At 40.4% G+C, this 27,858-nt stretch overlaps 3 protein-coding genes across 4 annotated transcripts in view; 1 reads left to right on the top strand and 2 right to left on the bottom strand.

The window, feature by feature from the left end:
- Positions 1-29: 29 nt before the first annotated feature.
- mif4gdb (MIF4G domain containing b) lies at positions 30-5,308 on the bottom strand. 2 transcript variants are annotated; one of them, XM_071473834.1, is made up of 6 exons: positions 5,171-5,308; positions 4,369-4,456; positions 4,166-4,275; positions 3,678-3,833; positions 3,027-3,119; positions 30-1,599 (listed from the first exon to the last, which is right to left on the bottom strand). In XM_071473834.1, exons 2-6 carry the CDS (start codon positions 4,448-4,450, stop codon positions 1,372-1,374), a joined length of 669 nt encoding a protein of 222 aa, XP_071329935.1. In that variant the 5' UTR covers positions 4,451-4,456; positions 5,171-5,308; the 3' UTR covers positions 30-1,371. The 2 variants fall into 2 exon arrangements, with proteins under 2 accessions (XP_071329935.1, XP_071329934.1); XM_071473833.1 differs by having other exon boundaries at positions 4,166-4,456.
- Positions 5,309-6,831: 1,523 nt separating this feature from the next.
- slc25a19 (solute carrier family 25 member 19) lies at positions 6,832-10,730 on the top strand. The gene is made up of 7 exons (XM_071473829.1): positions 6,832-6,969; positions 7,418-7,578; positions 8,284-8,439; positions 8,545-8,715; positions 9,385-9,565; positions 9,665-9,795; positions 9,884-10,730. The coding sequence occupies exons 2-7, from the start codon at positions 7,447-7,449 to the stop codon at positions 10,097-10,099; spliced, it is 987 nt and encodes a 328-aa protein (XP_071329930.1). The 5' UTR covers positions 6,832-6,969; positions 7,418-7,446; the 3' UTR covers positions 10,100-10,730.
- Positions 10,731-12,176: 1,446 nt separating this feature from the next.
- Positions 12,177-27,858, bottom strand: part of LOC139618151 (cytoplasmic phosphatidylinositol transfer protein 1-like) — a 46,564-nt gene continuing 30,882 nt past the window's right edge. Inside the window, exons 3-9 of the mRNA XM_071473827.1 lie at positions 24,365-24,453; positions 23,184-23,191; positions 19,571-19,642; positions 17,763-17,858; positions 15,794-15,949; positions 15,098-15,161; positions 12,177-13,570 (exon numbers count right to left, since the gene is read on the bottom strand). Of these exons, the coding sequence (XP_071329928.1) occupies positions 13,260-13,570; positions 15,098-15,161; positions 15,794-15,949; positions 17,763-17,858; positions 19,571-19,642; positions 23,184-23,191; positions 24,365-24,453 (796 nt within the window). The 3' untranslated portion in view covers positions 12,177-13,259. The remainder of the gene's footprint in view (positions 13,571-15,097; positions 15,162-15,793; positions 15,950-17,762; positions 17,859-19,570; positions 19,643-23,183; positions 23,192-24,364; positions 24,454-27,858) is intronic.

The following is a 27,858-nucleotide window of genomic DNA, read 5'->3' as shown; positions in this document are numbered from 1 at the left end:
TAACTTTCCTCAAGTAATGTCTCAAGAGCTTTTTTTTTTTTTTTTTAATTTATTTTTTTAAATTTTATTTAACGTGGAAGATTCTCTCTAAGAATTCATCATGTTTGGCTGATTTGTCTGACTGCTGTGAAAGTAAATTTTATATTAAGCTTTCCTATTTTACATTTTACAGGTACAGGTTTTCATTTCAGAGTGGTGTAATATTTTAACCACATGAAGTTTGTCCTATGCTTGCGTCTGTCTGATTCCAAGGCACAGCTTTGGTTATAGACATTAGAGCTGTCACTGAAATAAACAAAGGTAACAGACTCCAACATGAAACTAGAGTTCAGCTACATAGCGTTGCCAATGCTGTGGAACCTGAATTCAAATGCAAAATGCTTTTCTTCAACGTGACGGTGTATGTGAAGGGAGGAAAATACTCCTAAAGCACCTTGACTACAAATGAAGAGTTAAAGCTCTGTCACGTCAGCTGTATTGGATGATCCTGTGCATGTTACATTGGCACGACTTGTTTAACAAATGAAACTTGTGAATCCAGAAATCAATTCAATATCTGACCTATTTATCTGTAGAAAACATTTAAATACGAAATGTAACCAAACTCTCGGTCATTTCTTCATAAGTTGAGCTGGAACACAAAAAGACAAAAGAAAAGGAAATCCCTGAATTAAGTCAATGTTTTATCCGAGCTTCACGTCAAGTGGCAAAGAAACAGTCACACAGGAATCCCACAGGGAAAATTAGGCAGAAAATTCCTCTGAACTGCAACTCAAACCTTTTGTAAAACTCAATTCTACAATAAAATATTTAACTAAATATTTAAAATATTCATCTTCAATTACTTAAAAAATTGGTCACACAACAATAAAAGGTAAAGCAGAGACCAAATCAGCTTGCAACTGACTGGAATGTCTTTTCCAACTCCTTTTGATTTGGTAAAAATCAGTTGAAATGTCTTCTCAAAACAGGAATGCTAGAAAGATTAAAAAAAACAAAACAAAACAAAACATAAAAAAGATCTTCAGCTTCTCTAGCCGTAATCAAACTTTAAAACAAAGTGTTCCTGAATGTGACTAAACCTCGTGAACTGAATTTCAGCTCCTGAACTATTGCACATTTCACATCCACGGCACCACGTCTCAGTAATATTATCAAACGCAGGGAACAATCCAGCAAAATCAAAGTCTGTTACACTATGAGCCACCATCTTCACAAATCCTCCGCTGATTACCTGGAAGGTGTCGCTGTTTGTCATGAAACTGCTGGTTTTAGACTCAGTGGTGACTAAGCAGAGGTGTCCAAGGTGCTTGAAAGTTTCCTAGTGCAGCTGCCAAAAAGCTGCTCGGCACCATCGTCCTTGCAACCGTCCTAGTCTGCAATTTCACTGTAGTAGTACTTGTGGGCGGTGCTGCTGAGCATCCAACCTCCGGCCCTGAACTCCAGGATCTCCAACAGCAGCAGACGGGCCATGGAGCTAAGGCCCTCCTGGAGCAGGAAGCCGTCCCGCAACAGGAAGAACAGCTCATCCATGCGCTGGCCGTTCACCTTCTCCAGCTGCTCTCCGATGCGATGCAGCTGCAGTACCAGGCAGTCCACCTGCAGGGGGGAGGGGGAGGACAGATTCCCTCTTGAAACTTGACAACTTTTAGCATTGTGTAACAATCAAAGGGTGTTTATTACAAAAATAATATTCCTTATAATGCTTGTGCCCATATTCTTACACATTTACAACATATACAATAAGAAACCAAATCAGAAAGTGTCTGACTTGAAGGTAGCTGTTTGCAGGTGATTTTCTGTGTTGATTTAATGACTCGAACCAGAGCCTTCTTGTCAGCCACAGTGCAACTGGCATACCACAATAAGATGCCATAAGAGAGTATGCTGTGAGTGGAGAAGTGCTATAGGACACCGGCAGCTGGGGCTTCATGTGTTCCCTCTCGTGTGCTGGATATTACAAATACTCCTCAAAATGAAAACACACACACGCACACACCTCTGTCGTGTACCAACCTCTAGTCACCAAACATTTTGCTTTTATTACCAAAATAGTCATACATTCTGTCATTGTGTTACTTATGGATGGAATTATAGTGAAAATAAACCTCCTCCTTTTTGCTGGGAACCAAAGGGATCCTTGATGGGGGTCCTGGTCGCCAGACCCCTCTTTGAGAACCACTGCTCTAGAGAATATTCTGAAAGGATGGTTGTAATACTAAATGTTGTTAATTATAACCGGCATTTTATCTTAAATTAGTTATTTACATGAAACTCTTCTTTGACAAATAATTAATATTTTTTGTAGTTTAATCCATAATTTGCCCTCTCATTGAAAAAAGAACAAGGTTTCATGTTCAAAATCATTTCTCTAACTCCTATAATGTTCTGTAAGGTTCTACCTGCAAAGCACCAATCAGTGTTCAGAAATGCAGACAGGAGAACCAATCAGATTCCACCTCTTTATGGTGTCATTTAACTAACTGTCATTTAATTGTCATTTAACTGAGATTAAAGGGGGTAAAAATGTCAGCAAATTGTAGAAAATCTGTTATAATATGTTGGGTTTTTTGTTGGTTAGTAATTGAATATATTATTATCAACTCAACGTTTAAACAATGCTGGATTGAAACTTTTAAGAAAAATTATCTATGCCGAGGTTTGATGAGGAAGGAAACACATTTATCATGTTTGTTAGACCTCAACAACACACACAATGTATTTAACACTAAATGTAAATCATTTTTGTTGGTTTACAGGAAAACTCCACCTTTTAGATGGGACAGATTTCTAAACTATCGTAATTATCTATTAATATTAATGCTGTTCTAATGAGATCAATACTAGTGTTACATTGTCTATTATCCAGGTAACGAGTGCAAAGAATAGAGCCGAAGTACATGTAAAAATAATCAATTCTCATGTATGATATACAAGGCACAAAAGCTACAGAGAATGTATGTCTGTTCAAAAGTATTTAAGCATTTAACCAAATAAAATGAAGATAACTACACACGCTTCCTCACCTCTTCCTCATTCATTAGAGCATCTGGCTGGGCCAGCCTCATCAGACAGTCGTACACAGGATGGACCAGGGCCACCATCGGCATGTTGTTCACCTAAATGCCAAGACGAAAATGGAGAACGTTTACAGCAGCTGACTGTTAATAGTGTTAAAAAGAGTGCAACTCTCATCGAGGCGACTGCATTAAGTCCTTGCCTATAATTTCCCTTCCACACAAGTAAAGAATGAGCGTCGGCTGGCAATGTCAAATTGACCTGTGTAAACGGACCCAGCTAAACAATAAGCCATTGTAAAGGATGAAACCTGAGTCAGGCTTCTGTCGATGTGACAATCACAGTTTCCAGGCTCATTTTCCCACCACTGACATTAACTACTTTCTATACAAGCAAGGTTTTAAAGATGGCGCATTGACAAAGCTCATGTACACATGTTGGTGGTTGTGATAAGTTTTAGGAAATTAAAATCTCCTACACAAGATGTAATCAAAGACATCAGAAGGTGACAGCTAACAGATAATATACAAGTCATTTTACAAAGGTTTTGATCCAGAGTAATTTAACAGTGCTGCTCTGTGTTCATGATTAAGGCATGACAACGTGATGAGGTCTGAAATAGCTCAAAAAACAACAGTAAAGCGCTCTCTAGCTCTTACTTTGAGGTAGTCAAAGATGTTACAGATGAACGTGACGTAGCACACCCACTCTTGCAGCGAGCGACCCCGGGTCTCCTCACGGCCCTTGAACTCCTGCTGGAGTCGGTTCAACAAGTTTCTCCTGAACACATTTCCGTTGCTCTGCTTGGCCTCAGCCTGTGCGACGTAATCCAGAAAGAGAGAGAATCATGTCAGATAATAGAGCGTGGAGTACAGACAAAAAGGCAGGAAGTCACAGTGGTGTGGGAAAGCTGGGTTAACAGCCTCCTGTTGCTCTAGGGTCAGGCATTGATAAGGTAAGAGGATTGACAATTTGGTTAAGAGGACTCAATCAGATGTTAGTCTTGTTCTAGTTTCTTAAATCCGTCTGTCTGAATGGCGATCATTGTCTTAGTCAGTGCACGCTGCTGCAAACAAACTAACATGGACAGCAGCTACTGTTTAATGGTGATGGACAACCAGCCTCTCAAACTGCCATCAGTATGGACCTGTACAATGGTGTAGCAGATGCGTCCCGCCTCTTTGCTGAACACCTGGTCCTTCAAAGACTGATCCACGATGATGTTAGAAACCTTCTCCAAGTTCACTGAACCTGGATCTAAAAGAAACACAAATGCATTTACGAAAAGATGGTTGGAGATGTTCATCATCCACGCATTAGATGCCGACAGCAGGGCTGTGAAATGCTGACCTTTCAAGGCTGTTTTCAACAAAATCTGCGTGTCCAGGTCAAATGACTGGATCCTGTAGTCTTCAGTGGAGTTTTCCATCATAGACGGCTGAAAAGATCCAACCACAAAATTTTTTTTTTTTTTTTTTTCTTACTTTTGCATTTTATAACAGTAAAACATATAACAGGTATTTCCCAAGTGTGAGCTTTTCCAAACACAGATTAAGGTTCTGCTTCAGCCTGGGTACAAACTGCGTTACAGACAGAGACCAGAGGACAATCTCTGGGACAACAATAACCACAAAATCCTGTACTGTCATCAAACTGACTGCATCCCACAGCTCATTCACCGAGGGATAGGAGGGATTACATGGGCAAACTCGGGTCAACTGAGAGGTCACTCAATATCCCAAAACAACAGATTTAACTCACAACACAAGCGGAAGACATGCTTTTAATTAGCGATATACTGAACATCAGCGTATTAGCCGCGAACCCATTACAAACAGTTAACTGAGGCTAACAACATGTAGCGTTAACGTTAGCTAACCGTCCACTTGGGTGACGTTATTTCGGTTTATCGCTGGGTTAACGACAGTAACGGCAACGTTAGCACAGCTGCGTTGCTGTAAACTCGCTAATAATCACTATTAATTAACAGTTAATTAGCTATAACGTGTGTGTTTGACAGAGACCTAACGTTAATACGAGTTAGCGTCAAGTTTTCCACCAATCCCACATTCACTTTACAGCCGCCCGCGAAAACGAAGAAACTAGAAAAATATATTTCGAGCAGGCAGAAAAGAATGATCGAATTACTTACATTACGAAGATATGGTGGGAAATTTTGCACCAATTTAACGCCAGTTCCTCACATCTAAGCTGGTCTCTCCAGGGTGGATGCAGACGCTCCCCTACGCAGCCTCTCAAAGCTGAAGTGTCACGTCAAGATGAATCCCTGCTGCCCTCCACCTCCCGAAAAACAACGTAACCAAAAACGAAAGAGGGCTGATCACACACGTTTCCACCGCAGTGCTCCTTCACACCTCATTTTTTTTTCTATATTTCTGCACACGACTTGATGCTCATTGCCAGCTCTGTTTTTGTTCACTGCTGGTGTATCTTGTCCTTGTCCGTCAGCAGTACGCTTAGCTCTGACGCGTGTATTTCTGCCCCCTGTTGGTCATAGTGAATAACTACACCGTTGTAAAACATAAAACCTTTATTCTGAAGGTTTCAACCGGAATCGTGTCACTATGCTCTTGTATCTAACTTGATGTTTGACCGCTAGGGGGCAGCATGTTGACATAAATATGGTTAATAATTTCACCTAATCTTAAAAGCTTCAAATGATCATAATGACAGAAACAAACTGGGACTAAGTCAAGCTAATCCACCAGATATTAAGTAATCATATTTTTAGAACAAAAATGAGGATTTCCTGTGAGTGATTTACCCTCTTGTATCTGGCTCGATGTCAGCAGGGTGATCAGACTGCAGTCATTAGAATAAATACATATGAAAACAAACAAAGAAACAAACAAACAAACAAACAAACAAACAAAGAAACATAAATACAAAACCCCCAAGATAATTATCTCTGTCTGGAGCCACAACATTTTTGTAGTATAATTTACTTTGGTGGACATGAATTTTTTTTCCAAAATGTCAAACTACTGTTTTAATTTTGAGCTACAGAAATCAAAGCAAACAGCACATTTGTATACAGCAATGAAAAATCATCAGAAATATCACGTCTTTTGGGGTGTTTCTAAACATTTAACAGCACAAATACAACTTCAAAGTGTTTTCACCATCAATGACAGCAAGGAGCGTCTCAGAAGTCTTTACTTATTCTTTGCAAATAGTGTTTTTGTTGAACATGCTATCATCGACAGGGTTGTTAGAAACACCGCAGGATAATAACCAAGTATCTTGATGAAAAGGTCAAAATCTTTTGCAATATGATTTTCTAAAGAAATGACATTTTTTTTTCTCTGAGAGAGAGAGATCTGATCTTTCTATTCCAGGGTGACGGATTAGATTGAAATACATTTTTCCTCCTGCCTCTCCACCTCCTCAGAGACAAAGATCAAGGACGAAGAAGTGGCTCAGTGTTGACCTTGGTTAACACCAAAGGGAAATTCTGAACAGACCAAATATCAGAATAAGCAAATAAAAGACCCGAATTTAGTTTGTTTACTGAAAGGTTTTAATGCTACAGCAGGTAGGTAAATATGCAGTTTTGAAAAGTAATTCACGATTACTCCAAATGAGATCGACACAGAGGTGTAGTCGTGCAAGGTGACCATCGGGGGGCCACGCCGCAATATCACACTGATACTTCCGGTGGGGACATTCAAAATAAGACTATACAATTTGACTGCGGGGGTGGGTGTGCTGTGAATATGAACGGACGGTTCTCGGCGATGCGGTGAATCATCTTGCCGAGATGTTTCTTCTTTGACAGAAGGAGTCGCTGCTAGCTATCTTACCCGGAAGTGATATCCGCAGTGCATGGTGTGCGATGGGAGTCTGAACTTGTCATGATAATGTTGAATCGCACTTGTCCCGGTCCGGCCCTGTTGTGTAGTTGTATTTATGAGCCACTTTTGCTCCAAGGTAAGTGCTTGTCCACCTGAGTCTCTGGGCTTCCGTACAAAGCGAACAGCTGCTCTGATGTTTTTAACTTGTGTCTCAAGGTCCCACCGTTAGCGTGTCCTCTACATGCTGTCACTGCCACTGTATCTGTTTTATTTATTTATTTATTTATTTTTTATAGCATTTCGTACCTATTTCTATTCATTATATCATATTATCATCCTGACAATTAGAGTTTGTCTTGGTATTTATGTTTTAACATGATTAGGGATGCTGGTCAAGGATTATAATTACACCACTGATGTATTAAATTAAAATAAATACTAGTTAAATAATTCTTAAACTTTAACACATGATAATTGATCTATCATTCTAGTCTTTGTCATCTGTGTACCTGTCTTTTAACCACTGAATAAAAGCTGAAGTTAACATTGCAACATAACTGAATGATTTTTTTCCCTGTCTGCAGTGTTAATGGGACACTGAGGCCGTGGAGACATGGTGGGCTATGACCCTGGGGCTCAGGGCACAACTCTGTCCCCAGAGGAGGCAGCGCTGGCCGGGTCAGCCGCTGGGATGGTCACTCGAGCACTCGTCAGCCCATTTGACATCCTTAAAATCAGATTTCAGGTGATGATGCAGCTGCGCACTTTCTCTGTGCTGCAGCTCGGACTCACCGCTGCGAGAAGAGAGCTCAGCGAGAATTTATGCTGACTTTGAAGATGTTTCAATTAAAGCAAAGTGCAGTACATCATCACCTGTGACCAGATCTGATAATGATACGTGTTTAGTGTTGATAGATCATGGCAGAGGATGTAACGGGTGTCTCAAATTGTTTACTTAGTGGTAGTTGTGCTCCAAACTCCTTAACATTAGATGCACACGGAAAATGTAGCTCAAAAACTTTGACAAAGTTTGGGCAGTACAGTAAAGTACACTTCATGTTCAGATGTGGAAAACAGACGTCCACGTTACACACACTGTTATATTGTAGCTCTAAGGCATATCTGTCATCAGTAGTTGATTAGTTTGCCATTCATGCTCTAAATGTCTCATCTTAGCGACTGAATAATCATCAAGAGTTATTTTGAAAATACAGTTTATGGTGTTTGTATCGTGCTGTGTGTTTATGTTTGCACTGAGTTTTGTCAGTACAGCTTTGCACTAAAACCTGCAAGTACTTGGTAGAGATGCTCAAGTGGTCCTTACAAGTAGTAACAGTCTACTTTAATACTCATTTTATTTGCAGAAGGGATTGTTTGCAACACATCTGTAATAACTGCAGAAAGGTCCGATGCTGTGTTGATAATAATCAGTATTTCTCTCCCCCACCAGCTGCAGATTGAGCGAGTGTCTTCACAGAAGCCAGAGGGAAAGTACTGCGGATTATTTCAGGCATCTCGCTGCATTCATTCAGAGGAGGGGCTCTCTGCTTTCTGGAAAGGCCACATCCCGGCACAGCTCCTCTCCATCGGCTTTGGGGCTGTCCAGGTAGGGCCTGTAAAGTGCAAGCTCACACAAACAAAGCTGTCCTAATACACCATCACCGTAGTGAACAAAACGTACTCATTGTGTGCGTATGTGTGTGCGTTGCAGTTTGCCACTTTTGAGTGTCTGACTGAGGTGGTCCACAAGTCGACAACGTATGACAGCCAGACGGCGGGAGTTCACTTTGTGTGTGGCGGCTTGGCCGCCTGCTCTGCTACAGTGGTCTGCCAACCTTTGGACACACTGCGCACACGCTTTGCAGCTCAGGGAGAGCCCAAGGTAGCACACACCACTGCTGATGTACTACAGCTGTCAGAACGTTATCTATGATAGTAGTCAAGATGTTATTACGGCATCTCGCAAATTATTATTATTATTATTTTTATTTTTTTGATGAGTTGATTTAATTGAAAAAAACACACAAAAAAAACCCCAGATGATTTGGACCGTTGGCCCTCTGTTCAGTTAAATGCAAGCCGCTGTGAATGTGGTGGGAAGACAAAAATATGAGCAAACACCTACAGCAGTGTGAGTGTTGATGGGAATACAGACTGGTTTTCCCTAAGCCCTTGTATCTCTTTTTCTGTGCTGTCTTTAAAAAGCTTTTTGCTAGAAATCGATAGAAAATGTTGTGTGGTCCAGTTTACCTACCCACATGGATTTTTTTTTGACATACCAGTTTGGAAGTTCAACTTTCTATGTAAACGTACTAAAAACAACAAATCATTTCTTTGCCTAAGTGACTTAAAGTGGGGATTTTTTTGCTCCCATGCTGGTGAAGTGCGCTTCTTTTTGTAATGATCAATTATTTTGTCGCAGATTTGCAGACTTAAATATTTTTCAGGAAAACTTAAAAAAAAAAACTTAAATGAACAAAACAGATCTTTTTTATGCTGCTTACTGTCCAGGGAGCTGAAACCCTGTGTTATGCTCCCTTTGTCTTCTCAGGTGTACATGAATCTGCGACATGCTGTGTCGACCATGTGCCGCTCTGAGGGAGTACTGACTTTTTACCGCGGCCTGTCTCCAACACTCATGGCGGTTTTTCCTTACGCTGGGTTGCAGTTCTTCTTCTACAATGTGTTCAAAAACCTGTTGGCTCCACCGCCCAAAGCTGGAAACTCAGGAGGTGAGAGAAGTGCAAGCATCTGGTCCTGCACATATTACACACATATGAATGATGAATGATGATTTGAAGTACTGTAACTTTTTATGCCCTCTATTCAAGGAAACCTGAGAAGCCTGGTCTGTGGCAGTGGAGCTGGAATGATCAGCAAAACAATCACCTACCCCTTTGACCTCTTCAAGAAGAGACTGCAGGTGGGGGGCTTTGAGACAGCCAGAGTTCACTTTGGGCAGGTAAGCTCTTCTGCAGCATCTTTCACATTTTTGGAGCACATATCTTGGGTCTGATGTCTAATCCTTATCTCTTGTGTCTGATGTGCAGGTGCGGAGTTACAGAGGCCTGGTGGACTGCATGACTCAAATAGCCAAAGAGGAGGGTGTCCGAGGCTTCTTTAAGGGCCTCTCGCCCAGCCTTGTGAAGGCTGGGCTGTCAACAGGCTTCACTTTTTTTTGGTATGAATTTTTCCTCAATGCCTTCCGTAACCTCAAGGAGAGACAGAGAACAAAAGACCTCACCAGAGACCTGGAGAAAAGATAATGAAGGAAAAAAAAAAAAGGAACAATGGCACAGTCACGCACATCAGAAATACACAATACGCCTTGTTCTTTGCACCTAACAAACGTATCAACTGGCTCGATGTTTGGTGGTCGCTTCATTGTGTTTACATATAAGGATGGGAAAACATAACCTAATTTTACTCTACTTTCTTGTACTGTCATTACACCTTCCATTATATAAGCATTGAATTTATTTTAAATGTATTTAATATTTTGTCCTGGGTTTTTAAGGTTTATGAATGCTTGCTCTTAAAATATACAGTAAATGTCACATTTACATTTTTTGCTCGTACTGAACTTTAGACATTTTAAGCTCTGACCTTTGTCAACAAGTCAACTTTGTCATCATTGACTCACATTTTCTTGACATTCTGTCATTGAATTGGATAGGAGAAGAGTATTAAGCAAAATATTCTTTGGGCTTGTGTCATGGTATTGTGCAAAGACATGATGAACATTTATATTTACTATATTATGTATTGTGGTGAACAAGAGTATTCTCTTGAGTATAGGCCAAATGCACTGCTAAATAAGGGTTTGTGCCGACGTGTCTGTGTCCAACACTGTAACTTTCAGGTCATTATTTTTAAAATAAAAGTTTGAAATTTTTATAAAGACTTTTTTCTGTGTTGTCTATTTAAAAGAGGCTCTATGAATGTTTGTGCATGGACTTATGCTGCAGTGTGTAAATATGAGTGTGTTTTTAAAAGCATAATATTGTGCATGTTTGGTCTTACAGTGCATTATTAACTATACAGTAATGAAGGGTGAACTATAGAATCCACCACAGATGTGGACTTGAGTCACATGTTTAATGTTTGAGTGTTGTACAATTGTAGACATAATGCTTTGTTCAGAAAAAATTGCAGGTCTTATTCTTGCTAGAAAAAACAACACCCGTTGTGAAGTCAATTATATTTTTATAACACCAAACCTTAACAGAAGTTATCTCGGTGCATTTTTTATGTAGAGCATGTCTAGACTATAACCCAACATTCCCCCATGCACACGCATGTCACAACAAGGAAAACTCCCTTTTAACTGGAGTAACCTTGAGCAGCATCCAGCTGTGGGTGGGCAGATGTCTGCTTGGTTGAGGGGGGGCATATTATGACCGTTTTTATTGTTTATAGTTTCATTCTTGGTGTCTACTAAAATGGATTTCCATGGCTCGGTGTTCTAAAAGGACATTGTTTTTCCTATACTGTACATCCTATGCTGTACTCCAGCAGTTCCCAGCCTTTTCCAACTCATGGCCCACCGATGCCCGTCAACACTCAGCAGCCAGTTGATGATTCCACTTGAATCAACTGGCTGCTGGGAACCACTGCTGTTCACCTTCTGTCTGAAACGCTTTGTTAGACCTCAGGACTCTTTAAGGTTTTTGATGTTAGCTTTGTCGAGGTGCAGCCGGAGGCTAACGTTAGCTGAATTGGCTACACTCTCAATAAAGAACAGCAGAGCAGGAATTTGAACTTGAGCTGTGATGTTATTGACTTTGCTGAGCGCGAAACCCAGCAGATGAACTTCTATTGGGTGAATACAGGTTTCTCTTTATGGAGTGGGATCAGGGATTTTAATCTATACCAATGTAATTGTTGCCTCTCATATGCTGGACAATGTGCAGCTGTGACAACATGTGTCCGCTCTGTCACTGATGATGAATTCTACAAATGCAGTGAATGTGTGATCGGGTGCTCTAATCCATTCATTCATACTGTGTAGTCCCATACTGAGCTGTTGTGCTATTCTTGATGGCTGTTTGTTCTATGCTGACTGAAACTGTATAAGACACCTTGGTGTTGATTTGTTAGTGTTGGCTGGTTGAAGCTATTTTAGATGTTTGATAGTTGCTGTGGTGGTTTGAGTCCAGGACAGGCTGTTAGAGTAGAGTTGATAAAGTTGACAGTAAGTAACTGTCTTATGTGCTGATCAAAGGCTGCTCATCATCTCTAAAATTTTAATAAAGAACAATGAGTTTGTCATTTTTACTTAGGAATTATTTTCAATTCCATTCAAGTAAATTGTGCTAACAAAGACACCATACACAATTGTGGATATAACAGCATTTAATTCATTTCACTGAATAATAAACCCATCAACAGTATGATTAAAAATGAATACAGCTGAAATGAATAAAGCACCAAAACAACATACAAACCACTTTGTGCCAGTCTGTAAAAACTCAGTTAAAACACAACATCAAATATGAAGCAGAGATAACAAAACATTTAATTCACAAATATTTAAAAGCTGCTTCTGCAGTCAAAATCATGCAATTACATGAGGCATTAACAGACATCGTGGCTGGCAGAACTCACTATAATAAATAAACAGTTAAAGAAGATAGAGACCTGAAGATAGTCATGTCTTTTAACATACACAAGCAATTTCATAGCAGCAGCATCACTGGATATGATATTCTTTTTGAAGCACTGACATTTTACTGGTTATTTGATGTTCATACTGTACTGTATATACAAGAATACACAATCACCTTACACCTGACCGTGAAAACCATAATACTTAACTGATACAGTGGCCATAAAGAAGTCCTTACCACATATATAGATATGTTAAATCACAACCTCCGGTCAACAAAGCCAGAGACTCTGATCTTTAAAGGTAAAGTGGAAAAAAACCAACAAATTCTGTACATGTAAAGTTAATGTGCAGTGACTGAATCTCGGTGTACGTTGTCAACACACCCTGAGCTTGGATGAAAACAAGGTGATGTTCTGTGGGATTAAACATTTTCAGGAATGTATGCTACACTCAGTCTGACTAATTGGACTCCACACTGCCTAATGCATGGTACTGGCTGACTGTTTTCTGAGCAGGAGAGAAGAATGAGCCTCCAGCTGCTTTTGTTAGACTCTCAAAGGGACGCACTATACCTTTAGACCTCACAGGACTTTTTGCTGTGGTGATCATACAGCCTGTCGGTACCTGTAAAGGTAGCCGGAGAGCTGTTGGCTTTGCTGTAACACCGGCAAGTCTGCTGAGGGGTCTGGGGCCACCAGGACCGTGAAAAGTCGCCTTCACTTCAGCTGTTTGAGGGGGTATTGTGGGATGTGCTGGGCAGGCATCCTCCACTGATCCGCAGGTTGATGGCATTCACCAGTGGCACAGCCCCGCTCTCATTCTGGTTGCGGACTGGAGTTCCAGGAGAAAAAGCTGGGCAGTTTGAAGACTGAATCCCTGCGGCCTGGGTCCGGCAGGGTCAAGGTCTCTGGGGCTGACTTCTTCCTGGGACGCTCCTTTGGCACTGACAGGAACTCGGGGGCTTCGGTGGAGAGGGGAGTGGACGGGGCGCTGTTAGGGCCGCTGCGGGTGCTGGATGGCAAGGGGTTCTCAGAGATGGAGATGGCAGGGGGGAAGGAGCCAATCTTTAGGTTGGTGGCTTCCTGTGTGGTGCGCTCATACTCTCTTACTTCCTCCATGGTCATATCTGTTAGGATGGTGGCATTACAGCTTTACATTAATTGTTATGCACCATAACACCAAAGCCATTGACTCATATGTTGAAAACCTACTTGGCAATAAACCAGATTCTGATTCAGGCTTAGAAGAAAGTGTTTGGTTTAAGTACTTTATTTTCACAGAAGTTAAATATTGTTCAAGGTCATGTGATTGGCATGAAAATAGTCTATTCTTTGTCAAGTTGTCCTAGAACAGTGATTCCCAGCTAGGGCCACTTGTATTTATTATATTGTGTTGGTGAGGGAAAAAAATCATTATAATCTTTTGAATATTTGTAAAAACAGTAAGCTGCCCATCATCCTCAGTCAGTTGTAAGTGGTTGAGACACTCTGCTAAAAGTAATGCATGAATGGTTGAAAAAGAAAGTTAAAAGTAATGTATTAATAATTGAAACAGTTAAATAAACAACTAATGGACTAACAGTTTAGAAATGGTTTGTTAAAAGTGATGAATTATGGAGGAGCAGGTGAAGTAGTTAGCTGTAAGTGATGGCGAAAGATTGAAACATCCAGCTTCTGCTTCTCCAAGTGAGAGTAGAAAACAAATGAAAACTTAACCAAAACAACATAATCATTGACAGCTATGAAACCAAATTATGTTACAATGTAAAATAACATCCAGTTGCAATTTCATCCATAAGAACATATTGGGAGCATGATGAATGTCACTGGGGGTACCTGATCTGACAGAGTGTGTGTTTGACAAAAAAGGTTTGGTACTAAATCAAGGGATTGCTGTTTAGTCCTTGCGATATTTTTGACACCTATTTAAGAGGCTTTCGGAGTTACTTCCAAACATACAGTACCCCAGTGTCCTATTTTCAAAGAACCATTTGAACATGTCTTTAGTGTCTTATATTGGCCAATAAAAATGGTCTCTTTTGAAATATATGTGCTAAAATCCTGGGAAGACGCTGGGTGTCTGATCTTACATTGATTATTCTGACAACTCTGCTGAAACGTACATTAACCAGGGATTCTTCAAACAGAGAGCTACATAGTGTCAAACAGCTGTGGGGAGAAAGATCAGAGAGAGTTCACACTGTGCGTTTCAAATCCAATACCTAGCACAGGGGTGAGCATAGTCTTGTGTGTGTGCTTCTGAGTAAGTATATGGTTACATTCACACATTTGTTATTGCAGCAGCTTGTAGAAACCCAATAATCAAGACATTTATGATAGGTTGCCTGTAGCACAGTAGCTTGGAAGAAAATTAAATAATAATGGCTCAGGGGAGGTATGAAATGAAGCTTCAAATGGTTTTCCATAGAAATGGATATCTCATCCATGTGGCTTCAGTACCATCACAAGATGACAGCCTTTAAAGATGCTTCACTGGCATGTAATTCAAAAAATGCTACTATATAGAAAACAACACATAAAGATTATAAACAGGGTGACAGCAAATACTTAAAAATATATATACTGAAATCCCGGGATGAGTTACAAACTAAACAATGTTTCATGAGCCATCGCCTTCACTAATCGACACTTACCGATCCACTCGTCCACCCAGGCAAAGGCCTGCCTGTGTCCTAACAGCAGGACATCTCGAATCACCTGGGCAGAGTGAGACAAAAAAAGAGAGAGAAGAAGAAGGAAGTGTAAGAGGCAAGATCAGAGAGGAAGAAAGGCAGAGAGGGACAGGGGCAGGAGAGAAGTTGAATAAAAGAGGATGTGTATTAGAATGAGTTAACGCTGACGGCCAAAAAAGATTTATAACATTTGTAAGTTCTAAATGTTTCTCTTCACCCCTGGAGGAATGTGATTAATATGAGTCACTCCTGGTGATACCATGTGAGTAATGGCCCTGCCTGTATGTTTGTGTGTGTGCGCGTCTGTTTCTGCGTGTGTCCTCAGGCAAGGAGAGGACAGGGACAGTTCACCCCAGGGACGGATGCTTTAGAGGGCTGGGCTAGGTGAAATGGCTTTGGGAAATAGGAGATATGAAACTCAGCAGTCAAGGTTTAAAAAAGAGGAGGTGCGAGGCAATCTGTACAATGTGAACAGGGCAGATGTAGAAGGCTGACTTGGTTCATGGCCAACAGAACAGAAAATAACGCCCCTCTGGCACTGACACCGATCTAGACGGGTCAAAAAGTTTGGCTAAACAAGGAACGGGTATTTCTGCGTGCGATGTTTACAACTTGTCTTCACAAGAAACAAACAAAAAAACCTTTTTATATCCTGACCTTGTGTACAAACTGCTCCACTCGTGTTTGCAGGCCCCAGACCTCAAACTTGACTGTGACCAGTTTGTATGAACACATGATGGGGTCTTGTGTGTCGATCCATCCCTCCTGCAGGAAGCCTCGGTTAGTCTTCTTCGACTTAAAATAGCGTAGGTCCTACAAGGCAATGAGACACCAGGTTTAGAAAAATAAATACATTCTTCATCAGGAAAAAAATCTTATGTCATTATTTCTCACAAGCTTTGCATGATCACCAAAAATCCTCTTAAAAATAATTTAACATTTTTTTTTAGCCGATACCTAATTATAAGTTGTTTGCTGCCATTTATCTCTCTCTCCCTCTGTCTCCCTGTCTTTCTCTCTCTCTCTCTCTCTCTCACACACACACATACACACACACTCACATTACTGTGCCCCTCCCTGCCCTCCCTCCCCCTGTAGGACAGGATCACCTGAATTCATTACAAGCCTCATGCAGAGTACAGCCAGGCAACACAGTGGGAGTCCCTAATCACAAACTTTACGCGCATTAATCACTGCTCCCTACAGACTAATTATACGGTTGTGCTCACTTGTCTTTGGGTCATTTTGCTGACTGTGACGGAGAGTGTGCAGGAGTGATATACACAACTCTCTCCATGCCTGCTGGGAAAGCACTTGCAGTAGAGGTGGAAGAGGCCTGTTGCATTTGACTATGCATAAAACGTGTCATTAAGAGGGAAATGATGAAGAATGCTTGGTCTGTTTTAAACACACCTGTTAATATATAAATATCATATCAAAATATATTTTACATCAACTTCTTTCATATTTGCTGAACCTGTTTAGATTTCCAGTATTTGCCTGTGATAGATTGTCTCAATATGATCTGTGTTCACTCATCAAGGACTGAGGACAGGTGTAATGAGGGAGCTAGATATGGTTGCGCAGATTCTCAGGTGCGTAATTAAAGCTTGTACTTATTCACTTGTCTGTGTGATTGTTTGACCATGATTAGGTCGATGTGCTTTGATCTTGTTTTTAATCATTTACCATAATTAATGCTTTTTAAGTTTTGTACCTGAAAGAGCCAGTGGGCCTTGATTTTTCTTGTGGACACTGATAACCTACCTGTGATTCAGCAGAACCTGCTTTGAGTTACATTGCTGTCGGACCCCTGAAATGCTTCCTTATTTGTTATTCATCCAATGTCTTTTATTTAAATTAGGAAGGTGTGATGATGTCCAGTACTTTGAGCAAAAATAGGCATAAGCTGTTAACTCAGCAGTGATTCATTCATGTGTGACACTGATGTTTGTTGTGCAGTGAGGTGTGAGTCTGGTGACTCTAAACCTATTTGTCTTTAAGGCAAATGATATTTACATCAGCCATGTGACATCCACTTTTAGCTCTGGATGGCATTTAGGTGCTATTCTTAGCTCTGAGTGGATAAAAGCAGGAGACCATAAAGCTCAGTGGGAGGTGTGTGCACGTACAGTATGTGTGTGTAAGTAGGGGTGTCAATAATAAAACAGCACTGCAGTGTTGTCATGGCCTCTCTTGATTATTAATAGCTCAGCTTTATGACCATCACACCCTGATGGACACCCACGCACCCCCTCAGACACACAAACACACACACATGCACACACACAGACAAATGCCAAATCACCACAGCTAATGTCCATTCCCTCCCCCATACATAAACATTAATTTCCCTCCCTTCCATCACTCAGAGGAGGCAGATGGCCAGCTGGTGGTCAAAAATGAGCTTGGCACTGCTGAGGAAAGATAACACACCTTTCTGTTTATCTGCACATAAATTACAACCACCCCTTCTCCTCAAACCCGCTCCCCCTTTCATTCTTCTTTCCGCCTTCCTCTTTCACTCCCATGTGTGCATGTATTCGTTCACTCTGTGCTCCTGTACATACACAAACACACAAACATGAACAGTGTATCCTGAGGTCAGTGGCCTGACCTGCCCCACCTCTGACTCCTTGTAGTGGCGCTCGGGGATCTCATCATAGGCGATGTCCACGAAACACACCTCTGTTTCCTCGTCTCTGGGCTCGCTGCCAAATATCTGAGGGACAGGGAACAGTTCACCGCGTGTGAGGAGGACAGCTAAATCAATAATGCACTTTACAGCTTGACAAATGCTGTAGGATGATGTGCTGTGATTTCCCCTGTCACTTGGTGAGGCAGTGGAGGGGAAGCTACACACACGCTGGAGGTGTTAAGATTTATTCGAGTCTGAAGGGCGAAAGAAAATCATGAATGCACAGGAAAGCAGCGGATCAAAGAGGGTTCGACAATGATGACACACAGATGACATGATGAGTACCTTCCTTTATTTTGACTTTACCCTCAGACAATACACTACACAAACTGAGGATGAATGTGACTCACACAATCCGTCACACACCCGGTGGTCAGTGATTTCTTCCTGCGTGACTCACACAGGAAAAGAAAGGCAATGCCGTCTAACCATCTACTTCTTTCAGAACAATATTACCGCTCCTGCGTCAGAGATAATCATACTTCCTGTATACTTCAAACTTTTATATAGATGTAGCGGAAGGGCAGTAAGAGGGATGAAGAGGTTATTAAAAGAGATGAGGGAGAAGGCTAGAGGAAGGAAAGAGAAAGAATAGCTGAACAAACAGTGAAGGCCATGAGGGAAAGTGTAAATTTGAGAGAAGGAACAAACACTTCAGCTGAATTCATCTACATCCCCACTTGTTACAATCAGCGTCAAATGATAAATCACGGCCATCTGTGAGTCTATTTGCAACTCCCATGACCCACCACTAAGAGGAGCTACGACCTTTTGTTTTCAGCTACTCTATTGCTCATATTGCATAACCCTCAGACTTGCCCGCACTGCCGACCAAAGTGTTCAGTGGGACTGAAGGAGAGGTGGAGAGCAAGCAAAGTGCTGCTGACAGTGATGAAAGACTCAACAAAACCATGAGCAGCTTGTCATGCTGCTGTAGGGGAAAATAAGCACTAACTTACTTTTATACAGTAGTTATATCCAAATCCTTTTTTGCTTTTATTGTTATTTGAATTATTGATACAGTATGTGTCTGAGCTGCACCTGTTTTATTCGGTAATAATGTTCCGAAACTTTCAGGCGAATAACATCAGTTAACTTACAGTAAACTGAACCGAATAAACTTCTGTATGATGTCTGTGACTTTTAGCTGCTGGTGGGTGTTCAGTCACAGAACCAGAGCAGCTGGTGAAATTTTTATGATTCCTGTGCGTTTTTACTATCGATGTTTATCTGCCAGAACTGTAGGTCTTTGCCATAACTTTCCATAATGATCTCCTTTTTAGTGACATTCACATTTGAATGGAAAGACGTGAAAGCTTAGCGAGATTTCAGGTGTGCAAGAAAGGAAAAGACATATTTTTCCAGAGAGGCTACTCACAACTTGAATTTAAACAAAAAAAATTATGTCACTGAAAGACTTGATGAATGAATGACTGATAAGTCTCTTTGTATCTTTCACTTAATAAAAATAAACAAAATCTCACAATTAAATCAAACACAAAGACACAGTCACCCTCTGATAAAAACAAGTTCATTACTCCTGATTTGGAGGCATCAAAGCAACCAGATTGGTGAGAATATGGGAGGGGAAAAAGATGAGGCAATAAAACAGACAGATAGGAATTAAAAAAGCAAACCTGAAATTGTTGAAAAGCCATGCTGAGATCCCTCTTTCTTTTTAGAGCTCCTCACACAACACACACTCCCAACCACATGCCACTCTGAGCTCCACTCACATTATTGTTGCTCCCTTTGTTGTCCTCGTATTTGGTCTCTATATGGATGGAAAACTTAGGCAGGAAGGAGCACTGGAGGGGAGGAAAAAAAAGACAAGACAGTGAGAAATTGATATGGATGGTGATGACTTTGTCAAATGATAATTCCATATCTTAATGTAGATCACATTACACAGGTGTCAACTGATCCAGAGGTGGACATGTGAGACTAATTGTGTCACACTAAGTGTGTGCTTGATCACCCAAACCAGATGAGCAATAATGATTATTCTTTCACTGTGTAGATTTACAACTGCATTGCACAGGCTCCCTTTCTTCACAAGCAGCACGACAAAGACACACACTTGGACGCACACTTAATTGCCTTTGGCCTTGTTGACTGCTGTTCATCAGTTTTTAAAGACAGGCGTTTGATTAGATTAAAATTAAACACGTCCAATTATTATACAACCAAAGAGCGGAATAATTGTTACATAAGCTGTGCATGTGTGTTTGTGTGTGTTTGTGTGTGTGTTTACTTTTGGCACAGCAGGACAGAGACAACACGACAGATCAATTTGCCTTGCAGCACTGGAAGAAATTAGCTATAGGGTGTGATGCTGGGAGCTCATGCTGAATACATAGAGGTGCGTGTGTTAGTGTTTGTTAGTGTGTGTGTGTGTGTGTGTGTGTGTGTGTGTGTGTGTGTGTGTGTGTGTGTGAGTGTGTAAGAAAGAGTGTGCATTCTTACTGCAATTACTATGCACAGTCTAGTAAGTCAGTGCTGCCTATGGCCTTGTAAGTCGTAGAGGGAGACAATGAAAAAAAAGCATGTGTGTTTGTGTGGCTTCCAAACTAAAGACAGAGAATGAGCACATAAACCTTCATCTTGAAGGAGATACTGTCATTGTCAGACGACTGACTGAGCTACTATTTGACACTACCACTGGTAAACCCCACAGTACGTTCCATGGACTGATGCATTCACGTTTCATGTTTCATTCTTGTAAAAGTTAACCAATGAAAGTCCTGCAATTACAGACAGACACTACTAATTAAAACAAGCTGGAGAGTCTGCGGTCATGCTAGCGGCTCTGTCAGGTTTTTACTTAGGCACAGTGGTGCTTAGAGTTTAATGCTAACATTGACATGCAAATTGCTCACAATGACAAATTTAACATAATTAACTAACTAACTAACTAATATATATATAATTCATATATATATATATATATATATATATATATATATATATATATATAAAATTAAAGAAGCTATTAGAAATTTGACCTGCTGATGGTGTGAGATAAAAACACCAGTGATTACAATTCAGTTCATTCTGGAGGGAATGTGTGTACCAAATTTCATGGGAACCCATCCAATAGTTAATGAAAAATATTTAATATATCAAGATCAACAGAACACCAAAGTCAGTATATGTCATCCTTGAAGGACCATAAAAGCCTGCATAAATTTTTAATGACAATCCATTAAGTAGCTGTTGAGATATTCCAATCTGGAACAAAGTGGTGGACTTAATGACCGACTGTCAGACCAATAGACTGATTGACCTACCATCCTGCCATCCTGAGAAAACTAACGTGCAATCTGAGCAGGACATGAATTTCTAACATGGCTACTTATTTTGAACAACAAAGTCATTGGCACTGCCCCTCATTATCTTCATCTTCTGAACCCTCCTCAGGGTAACGATACCAAAATATTCCCTAGCTGAATCGATACTCATTTTCTGCAACTCTCATATTTTTGAGGTTGTTAAGTCAGAAAAAGTTACTCATTCATTTTCACATGAGCTGGCATGACCTTCCTCAAACATCCAGATGTTCCATGCATCTGTGCAGTCTCAGGGAAAAAGATCAGCCTGCTGCTGATTTTATGTGTGCTTCATCGATGTTTCCTTGCTGCCTTAGACAGAAGGTGGACAGGCTATGTCCCCGATGTCCCAGTGCAAATCATTAGTGCTTTTCTCAGCGACAGTCAATTAAACCAGTTACACTGCTGAGAGCTGTGGGGTTTGTTAATGTCTTCAATGGGAAATTTCCTTGATTAGTTGATATTGACACATGGATTGGTGCAGCAGGGATGAGGTGTTGTACCAAAGCATAATGGTGAGAAGAGATCTGAGCTTGTAGGTGAAGCGCTAACAAGTCGATTTACATTTCAACCTTCATCTTTGGTCATAAGCTCTGGGGTGATAAATTGGGATAGGGCTGCAATATATGATTTTCTTCATTATCAATGCATCATACAATTGTTTTCTTAATTAACTGATTACTAGTTTGGTCTATAAAATATCAGAAAATGCTTTTTCAGTCAACTAATAGATTAATCAACTAATCGTTGCAGCTCTAATGTCAATAGAAAGCAGCGAAAATGAATTGCCTTCAAAGGGTATCTATGTTCAGCTGGTGACAGGGTCTGGAAGGAGGTTAGAGTAAAAACCATGCTTCTTTGCACAAAGTCAGTTGATCAGGATTCTGATCAGGATTCATCCTGCAGAGGTATTATTCCAGGCTACTCCTGTCTCCTGGGTGCCCTTATGAAGAGACAGTTTTCATCACATTACTTGTATACACACATTCTACTTGCAGTTTCTTTTGCAGTAAATAGTGTTACTCTCAGTTTCCATAATTGTGTTCAACACAAAATAACTACTTGACAACTAGACAAAATGAGAAAACAAAAAAAGACACTAATTAAAAATAAAATATAAATTATTCTATTTGGATTTAATTGAGTTACCAAGTCATGCTGGGTTTTTGACTGATGTGAAATTACATGTGTTTCAAATATGGGATGGTTGTAGGTAAATGTCACTGCATGGAAAATGTTAATATCTGAGATTTTGTTTCTGTTTGGATTAGACTTCATTTGCTGTGAGCACAATCTGATGAATGAAGGTCAGAATAACAAGCAGAATGTTACAAACATGTGCAAATCTCTCTCTCTCTCACAGTTAGTACATTCCTGGGGACCCATCAGTAACATAAGGCATTCTCCTCTCTTCTAACCCTCAGCCTTAAACCACATCTTAACCCTTGAACAGCCATTTAAATGTGTGGGGTCCAGCTATTTGGTCCCCGCAAAGCTGTCAGACCCCACAAGTGTAGTGGGCTTTTGGACCCCATGAAACACACACACACACTGCAACTATGAAACCTATGAAATTATATTTTCACAATAAGTTACTCATGAGAATTTTGCTTTACATGATAAACACACGCATTATTTGTGTCAGAATATCTGTGTCACTGAAGAGATAAACATTCCTTGAAAGAGAGGTCATTTTTCAAGAAGCAGTTATCAGTTATATCCTGATATACTGATGCTAATATTTATTAAGTGCATTACATGTGCCCTCAATCATATAACATTTATGAACAAGATGTATCAGTACTTACTGTATCAAATTGCATACAAACACACTGCTGCATGAAAAAGCGCCATCATTCAATTTTTCGTCCAGTGCCAGCAGCAGCATTAAGTAAGTGCTGTCACGCACAACCTTAACCTTTACCACACTGATTTACATTTCAGCTGTTGGATCAAAGAGATTTTGTGGGTAATTTTGTGTGCGTATGTGCGTGGGTGCAGACACATTTAAACTACTCACCGTGTACTCTGACCATATTCCCAGCAGAGGCCATCAGTATAACAGATAGAAATGTGAGAAGGGGCAGATAGGTAGATGAGAACATAGGAATGAAAGGGTATAAGAGAGACAAGAAGAGAATAGAGGAGAAAAAAATCATTTAGTTCAAAATGGAAAAAGGACCATTAAGCCTCAGCAATGGCACCTCAGTCCCACATGAGAGGAGCCCATTTTGTTATGACATAAACCCATTTTTTAAAATCTTTGATGCTGATAATTCTTTATGTGCCTGGTCCTACTGAGTGCAGATTCAGTCACATGCTTTTATCACATAGACACACTGTGAAACTGCTGCCATGCTGTTTTGCATGTTGTAGCAACCAGATTGATTGCAACCTGCAACCTGATTAGAGAACTACACTTAAAGTGCCAGGTGTGCTGAGTGTACTACAGTAACATATGACATAGTAATAGGTCTTTGAAAAGCTGCTGATAACAGGTTCAGTCATATTTTATGTAATGAACTTTTAACAGTGAGCTTGGTGTTGCAGAACATGAATAGTACACTAAAATGCAAATAAGACAATGTTATTTTTGTGCACAGGCTTCATATTATACTGGAGCTGCTGCTGCACCCTCTATGAGGCACTGTGAATTAAAGTGCCCCTTTTGAATCTAGCAGCAACAAAGTAGTGATGCAAATTGTTGAGGAAAAAGGTCAAAACATGTTTCATTGTCAACTACAATCTTTATCTTTCAGTTAAACGTGCCTGTCGTCTCTCTTTCCCCATCACTTCCACCACCCCTCCTGACCTGTGTCTCCCCAGCCTCCCCTCTCCCTTCTGCTCATGGTGGATTGGGTTGTACAGAGCATTGCTTCCATATCCGTTTGTCCTCACAATGATCCCATATAATGGCTGCCAGCAGGTGAACATGTTTGTAAAGAGCTGCAGAAAATGGAAGTTTGTGTGTGTGTGTGTTGCTCTTGTAAAAATCAGGAGAAAGTCATGTTATTACAGAGAGAGACTCTTATTATGAAAGACAGTTGTTTTCCTGTAAAACAATGCTAATTTTTCTTACATAATATCATGTACTGTAGATAATAATGGCTGGAGAAATGTGTGTGTAAATGTTTGCCATTGTGTACTTTTTGAGATTACATTTAAGATACAAAGCATTAGGATGTATAATAAAAGCGTTACCTGTTATAGTGTATGGGTAATAGTTCCAAGCCTTCTCTGTGACATAAAAAATTTTAGGGACGACTGCTCTGGCCCAACTAGGCAGCTTGCTGAAACACAGAAAAGAGGAGTGGATGGATTAGTGAGCTGAAGGAGAAGAAGAAAAAAATAGGGAGAAAAGCAAGAGGGCTGATGAGACAAATAGCATGTGTGCTGTACAGTCAAAGTAGTCCACTCCTAAAGTTTATGGAGGCCATCCAAGGCAGCCACGATGGCCCCCGGGGAAGGTGATCCCACTGATTACACCCTGTACGTTGCAGTGTAGTCTCACCAGAGTTTGCACAGTTGTAGAGCTAGAGAAGGAAATGGAGGGCAGAAAATACAGAGAACTAGCTGTTACTCAGCATAAATGGATCCTAAATACTGACATTTCCAGCCAAGTAGCCAAGCTCCATATTGGATGTCCAGTTAAAAAGGAAAATGATTAATTAGAGAGGGGCATTGCCAAGCTACAGATGTGAGAAATGCACGAATTAACAAAACATTGACACTTTTAACAATGTAACACTAAGTCTTGATTGGCAATAGATGCTTGGAGAAAATGTGAGTGCAGACTGTCTCATTATTGGGTCCTATCAGAAGCGGTTCACTGCAGCCCAAATCACAGCTGGTCCAATTTTCTACTGACTGAATATCAGCCAATCAAGCATGGCAAACAGCACCATAATTGGGCACAGAGTCATCATTAAGTTGTAGCAAATTTCACTTTCAGGATAAATTCACTTTTAAACTAGCCACTGATTGTTTGAACTCTCTTCCCTTCTTACTCTGTGTCGAGAAGTGGTAATTGAATGAGGAGATTATACAGGTCTGTAACTGAGAGTCTCTACAGGGCAAGAAAATAGACAGTTCCCCTTGGTCTTCCTCCAATGGCCTGTCAAACAGCCAGGGGAGTGTCCAGACACAGCAGATTGGTCACATGTCTTAACACTGCCTTAACTTCCAAGCCACACACACACACACACACACACACACACACACACACTGCACACAGACTGCAGCTTTAACATGGTAACAGGTGGTTTGTGGGTGGAGAGAGGCAGGCGTGGCGTCCGACAGTGACTGCTCAAATTATCCATTACTTACACTGACCTCATCTCCCTCTGCCCACACACAGTAACACTCAGGCATGTATGCCAGCACGCACTCACGCACACATACAGACGCACACACACACACACACACACACACACACACACACACATGCATAACAGCACTAAACCTTCCCCTCCTCCGAGTTTGTCGGTGACACTTCACATTTCCCAAAGGCCCATTTACTTGTCACTTCTGACCACAAAAGCTCACCCTCTCTGCCTCTCTGCCTCTCTTCTCGGCTCTCCATGTGGCTCTCTTATCGGCTCTGTCTCATTGCCTTCCTTTTGGGAATGATGGCCTAGTTGCCTGTCAGTACTTTATTTCGCTCAGTGTTGACATAGTCATTTTTTTTAATAACAAAAGAAGACACTGAAATAAAATTCTGATAAAATACTATTAGACAACTGTCCAGGACAAATACGAACAGAATGAAGGAGAACTACTGTATATGAAACTAACTCCAGCATTCTTAAAATAAAAAAATGACATTGATCTTCATTTTGATCATTAAAGAACTGTAGTGGTGGAGCAAAGGCAATGGTTATCTTTACATAATTGCTTATTAAGATATGGTCTACTATTGCCTTGTACCTCTATCATATAATAATAATGACATTAATTGGAGCCTAAAATGATGTTTGAAGTTTGGAGACTATTTTGTGTCATACTTTAATCTGATTTATCCTCTTTGAACCCTGTGCTTTACTCTTATCTCTGGTGGTTGAAGTTAGCTACAAAGGAAGACAATGCCTGTCTCCACCTTTGTTATGATTCTTGTGCTGTTATTCACAGTAAGCATAGCCTACAGTGTCCTAGAAACTGCATTTATATAGAACTAACTTGTTTTCCCTATTAAGTAATGAATAAAGTCCTGGAAACAACTCAGTGAGTTGTGTTACTTTGAACATGATGTCTGAGTTGTTGGATTTATTACACTCTGTTAGACTAAACTGTTGAAACTTACGTTCATTTTGGTCATATCTCCCACCTTGGTTCAGTTGTCCATGTCGGCAAGTGCTTGAGCAAGACGCTGAATCTGTATCAGCTCAAGTGCACATCTTTGCTTGCAGCTGACCCTGTGCTCTGATCTCTCTATGGAAATCAATAGTTTCAAATTACATTACTTTGATAGGAGTTGGCTATATTGATGGATTTGTGCTGTTGGTGTGGATTTATTGGACTTACTGGACCGGGTGATGATAGGCCTACCATATATGAATGGCCAAGGAGCTAAATGATTTATTTCTGGAGAAGTACGATGCAATTATTAATGCACCACAAACGTCTATGATAAAAAAAGAAAAACAAAGAGCATTTGTCCCGGAAAGAAAGATTCTGTGAAATATTTGAGGTCTGTATGATAAAGGAATTTGCAAATTATGTTTATATAAAGTACACTCAGTATACACTCAACTTTATTAGTTACAGCTGCAATGCAGTACAACCGTTCAGCCATAATCTTTACTTTTATTAAGCTGTTAAGTTCTTGTTGATACCGCCATAGAGGTGTTAATTAAATGTGGGTGTATCTAATGAAACGGCCAATGAGTGTATAAAAGTTTAGCAATGTATCGCAGATATTAACTTACAGGCTACTCTTTAACATCCATGTTTCAATTGTCTCCAAGCTATAAAGGTCACATATTCTAGAAAGTAAGATTTTTTTGATTATGAAGCAGGTCTAGGTGCTACATACATAGATCAAAATGCTCAATCAACAGAGAAATGCATACAGCCAGAAACTGTGTGGGACCTCTGTCTAACTTTATCAACAACACAACACTAAGCAGTCATTCCGTCTATTTCAAACTATATTGAGATGTTTTTTGGTTCTTACAACCACAAATATATCTTCTCCTGGACATCAAAACTTCAAATAAAACATCAGTAAAATATTGATGTTTTAATATTCTTCTCCAATTCATCTTCGTCTACATCTCATCGTTTGCAATCAATGTAGATTTAATAAGGGAAATCAATAGGGTGCTAAGCCAGGCTTGCATCTGGATTCACCTCATCGCTGTATTCAATGAAAAGTCCAAGTCCATGATATTTTGTACAAATGTGCACAATATATTTTTGCTGCAATGCTGCACATAAAAAATGCTTCGTGTGTGATGAGGGATATCATTTAGAGCAAATTCACAAACGAGAGTCTGGCGACCACACTTAAGACTGCACACAGCACCTAATTCAATTGTAATCTACATAACAGAAAATCAAATACTCCATTTCACGCTTATCAAGTTTAACAGAGCAAAGGGCCAGCTGTGAGATGGAAAATGAGCTAGGAGAGAAATGAAAAGAGACACCTGACTGCATTTTTCCCCTGCTCATTCCTGAAACACAAGAGCAATGCT

This window comes from Trachinotus anak, unplaced genomic scaffold, assembly GCF_046630095.1.
Source record: "Trachinotus anak isolate AG129_WGS33_773 ecotype Australia unplaced genomic scaffold, CSIRO_AGI_Tana_v1 ptg000003l, whole genome shotgun sequence".
Taxonomy (NCBI): domain Eukaryota; kingdom Metazoa; phylum Chordata; class Actinopteri; order Carangiformes; family Carangidae; genus Trachinotus; species Trachinotus anak.
The sequence above is the reverse complement of the archived record's forward strand: the minus strand, read 5'-3'. Positions and strand labels throughout refer to the sequence as shown.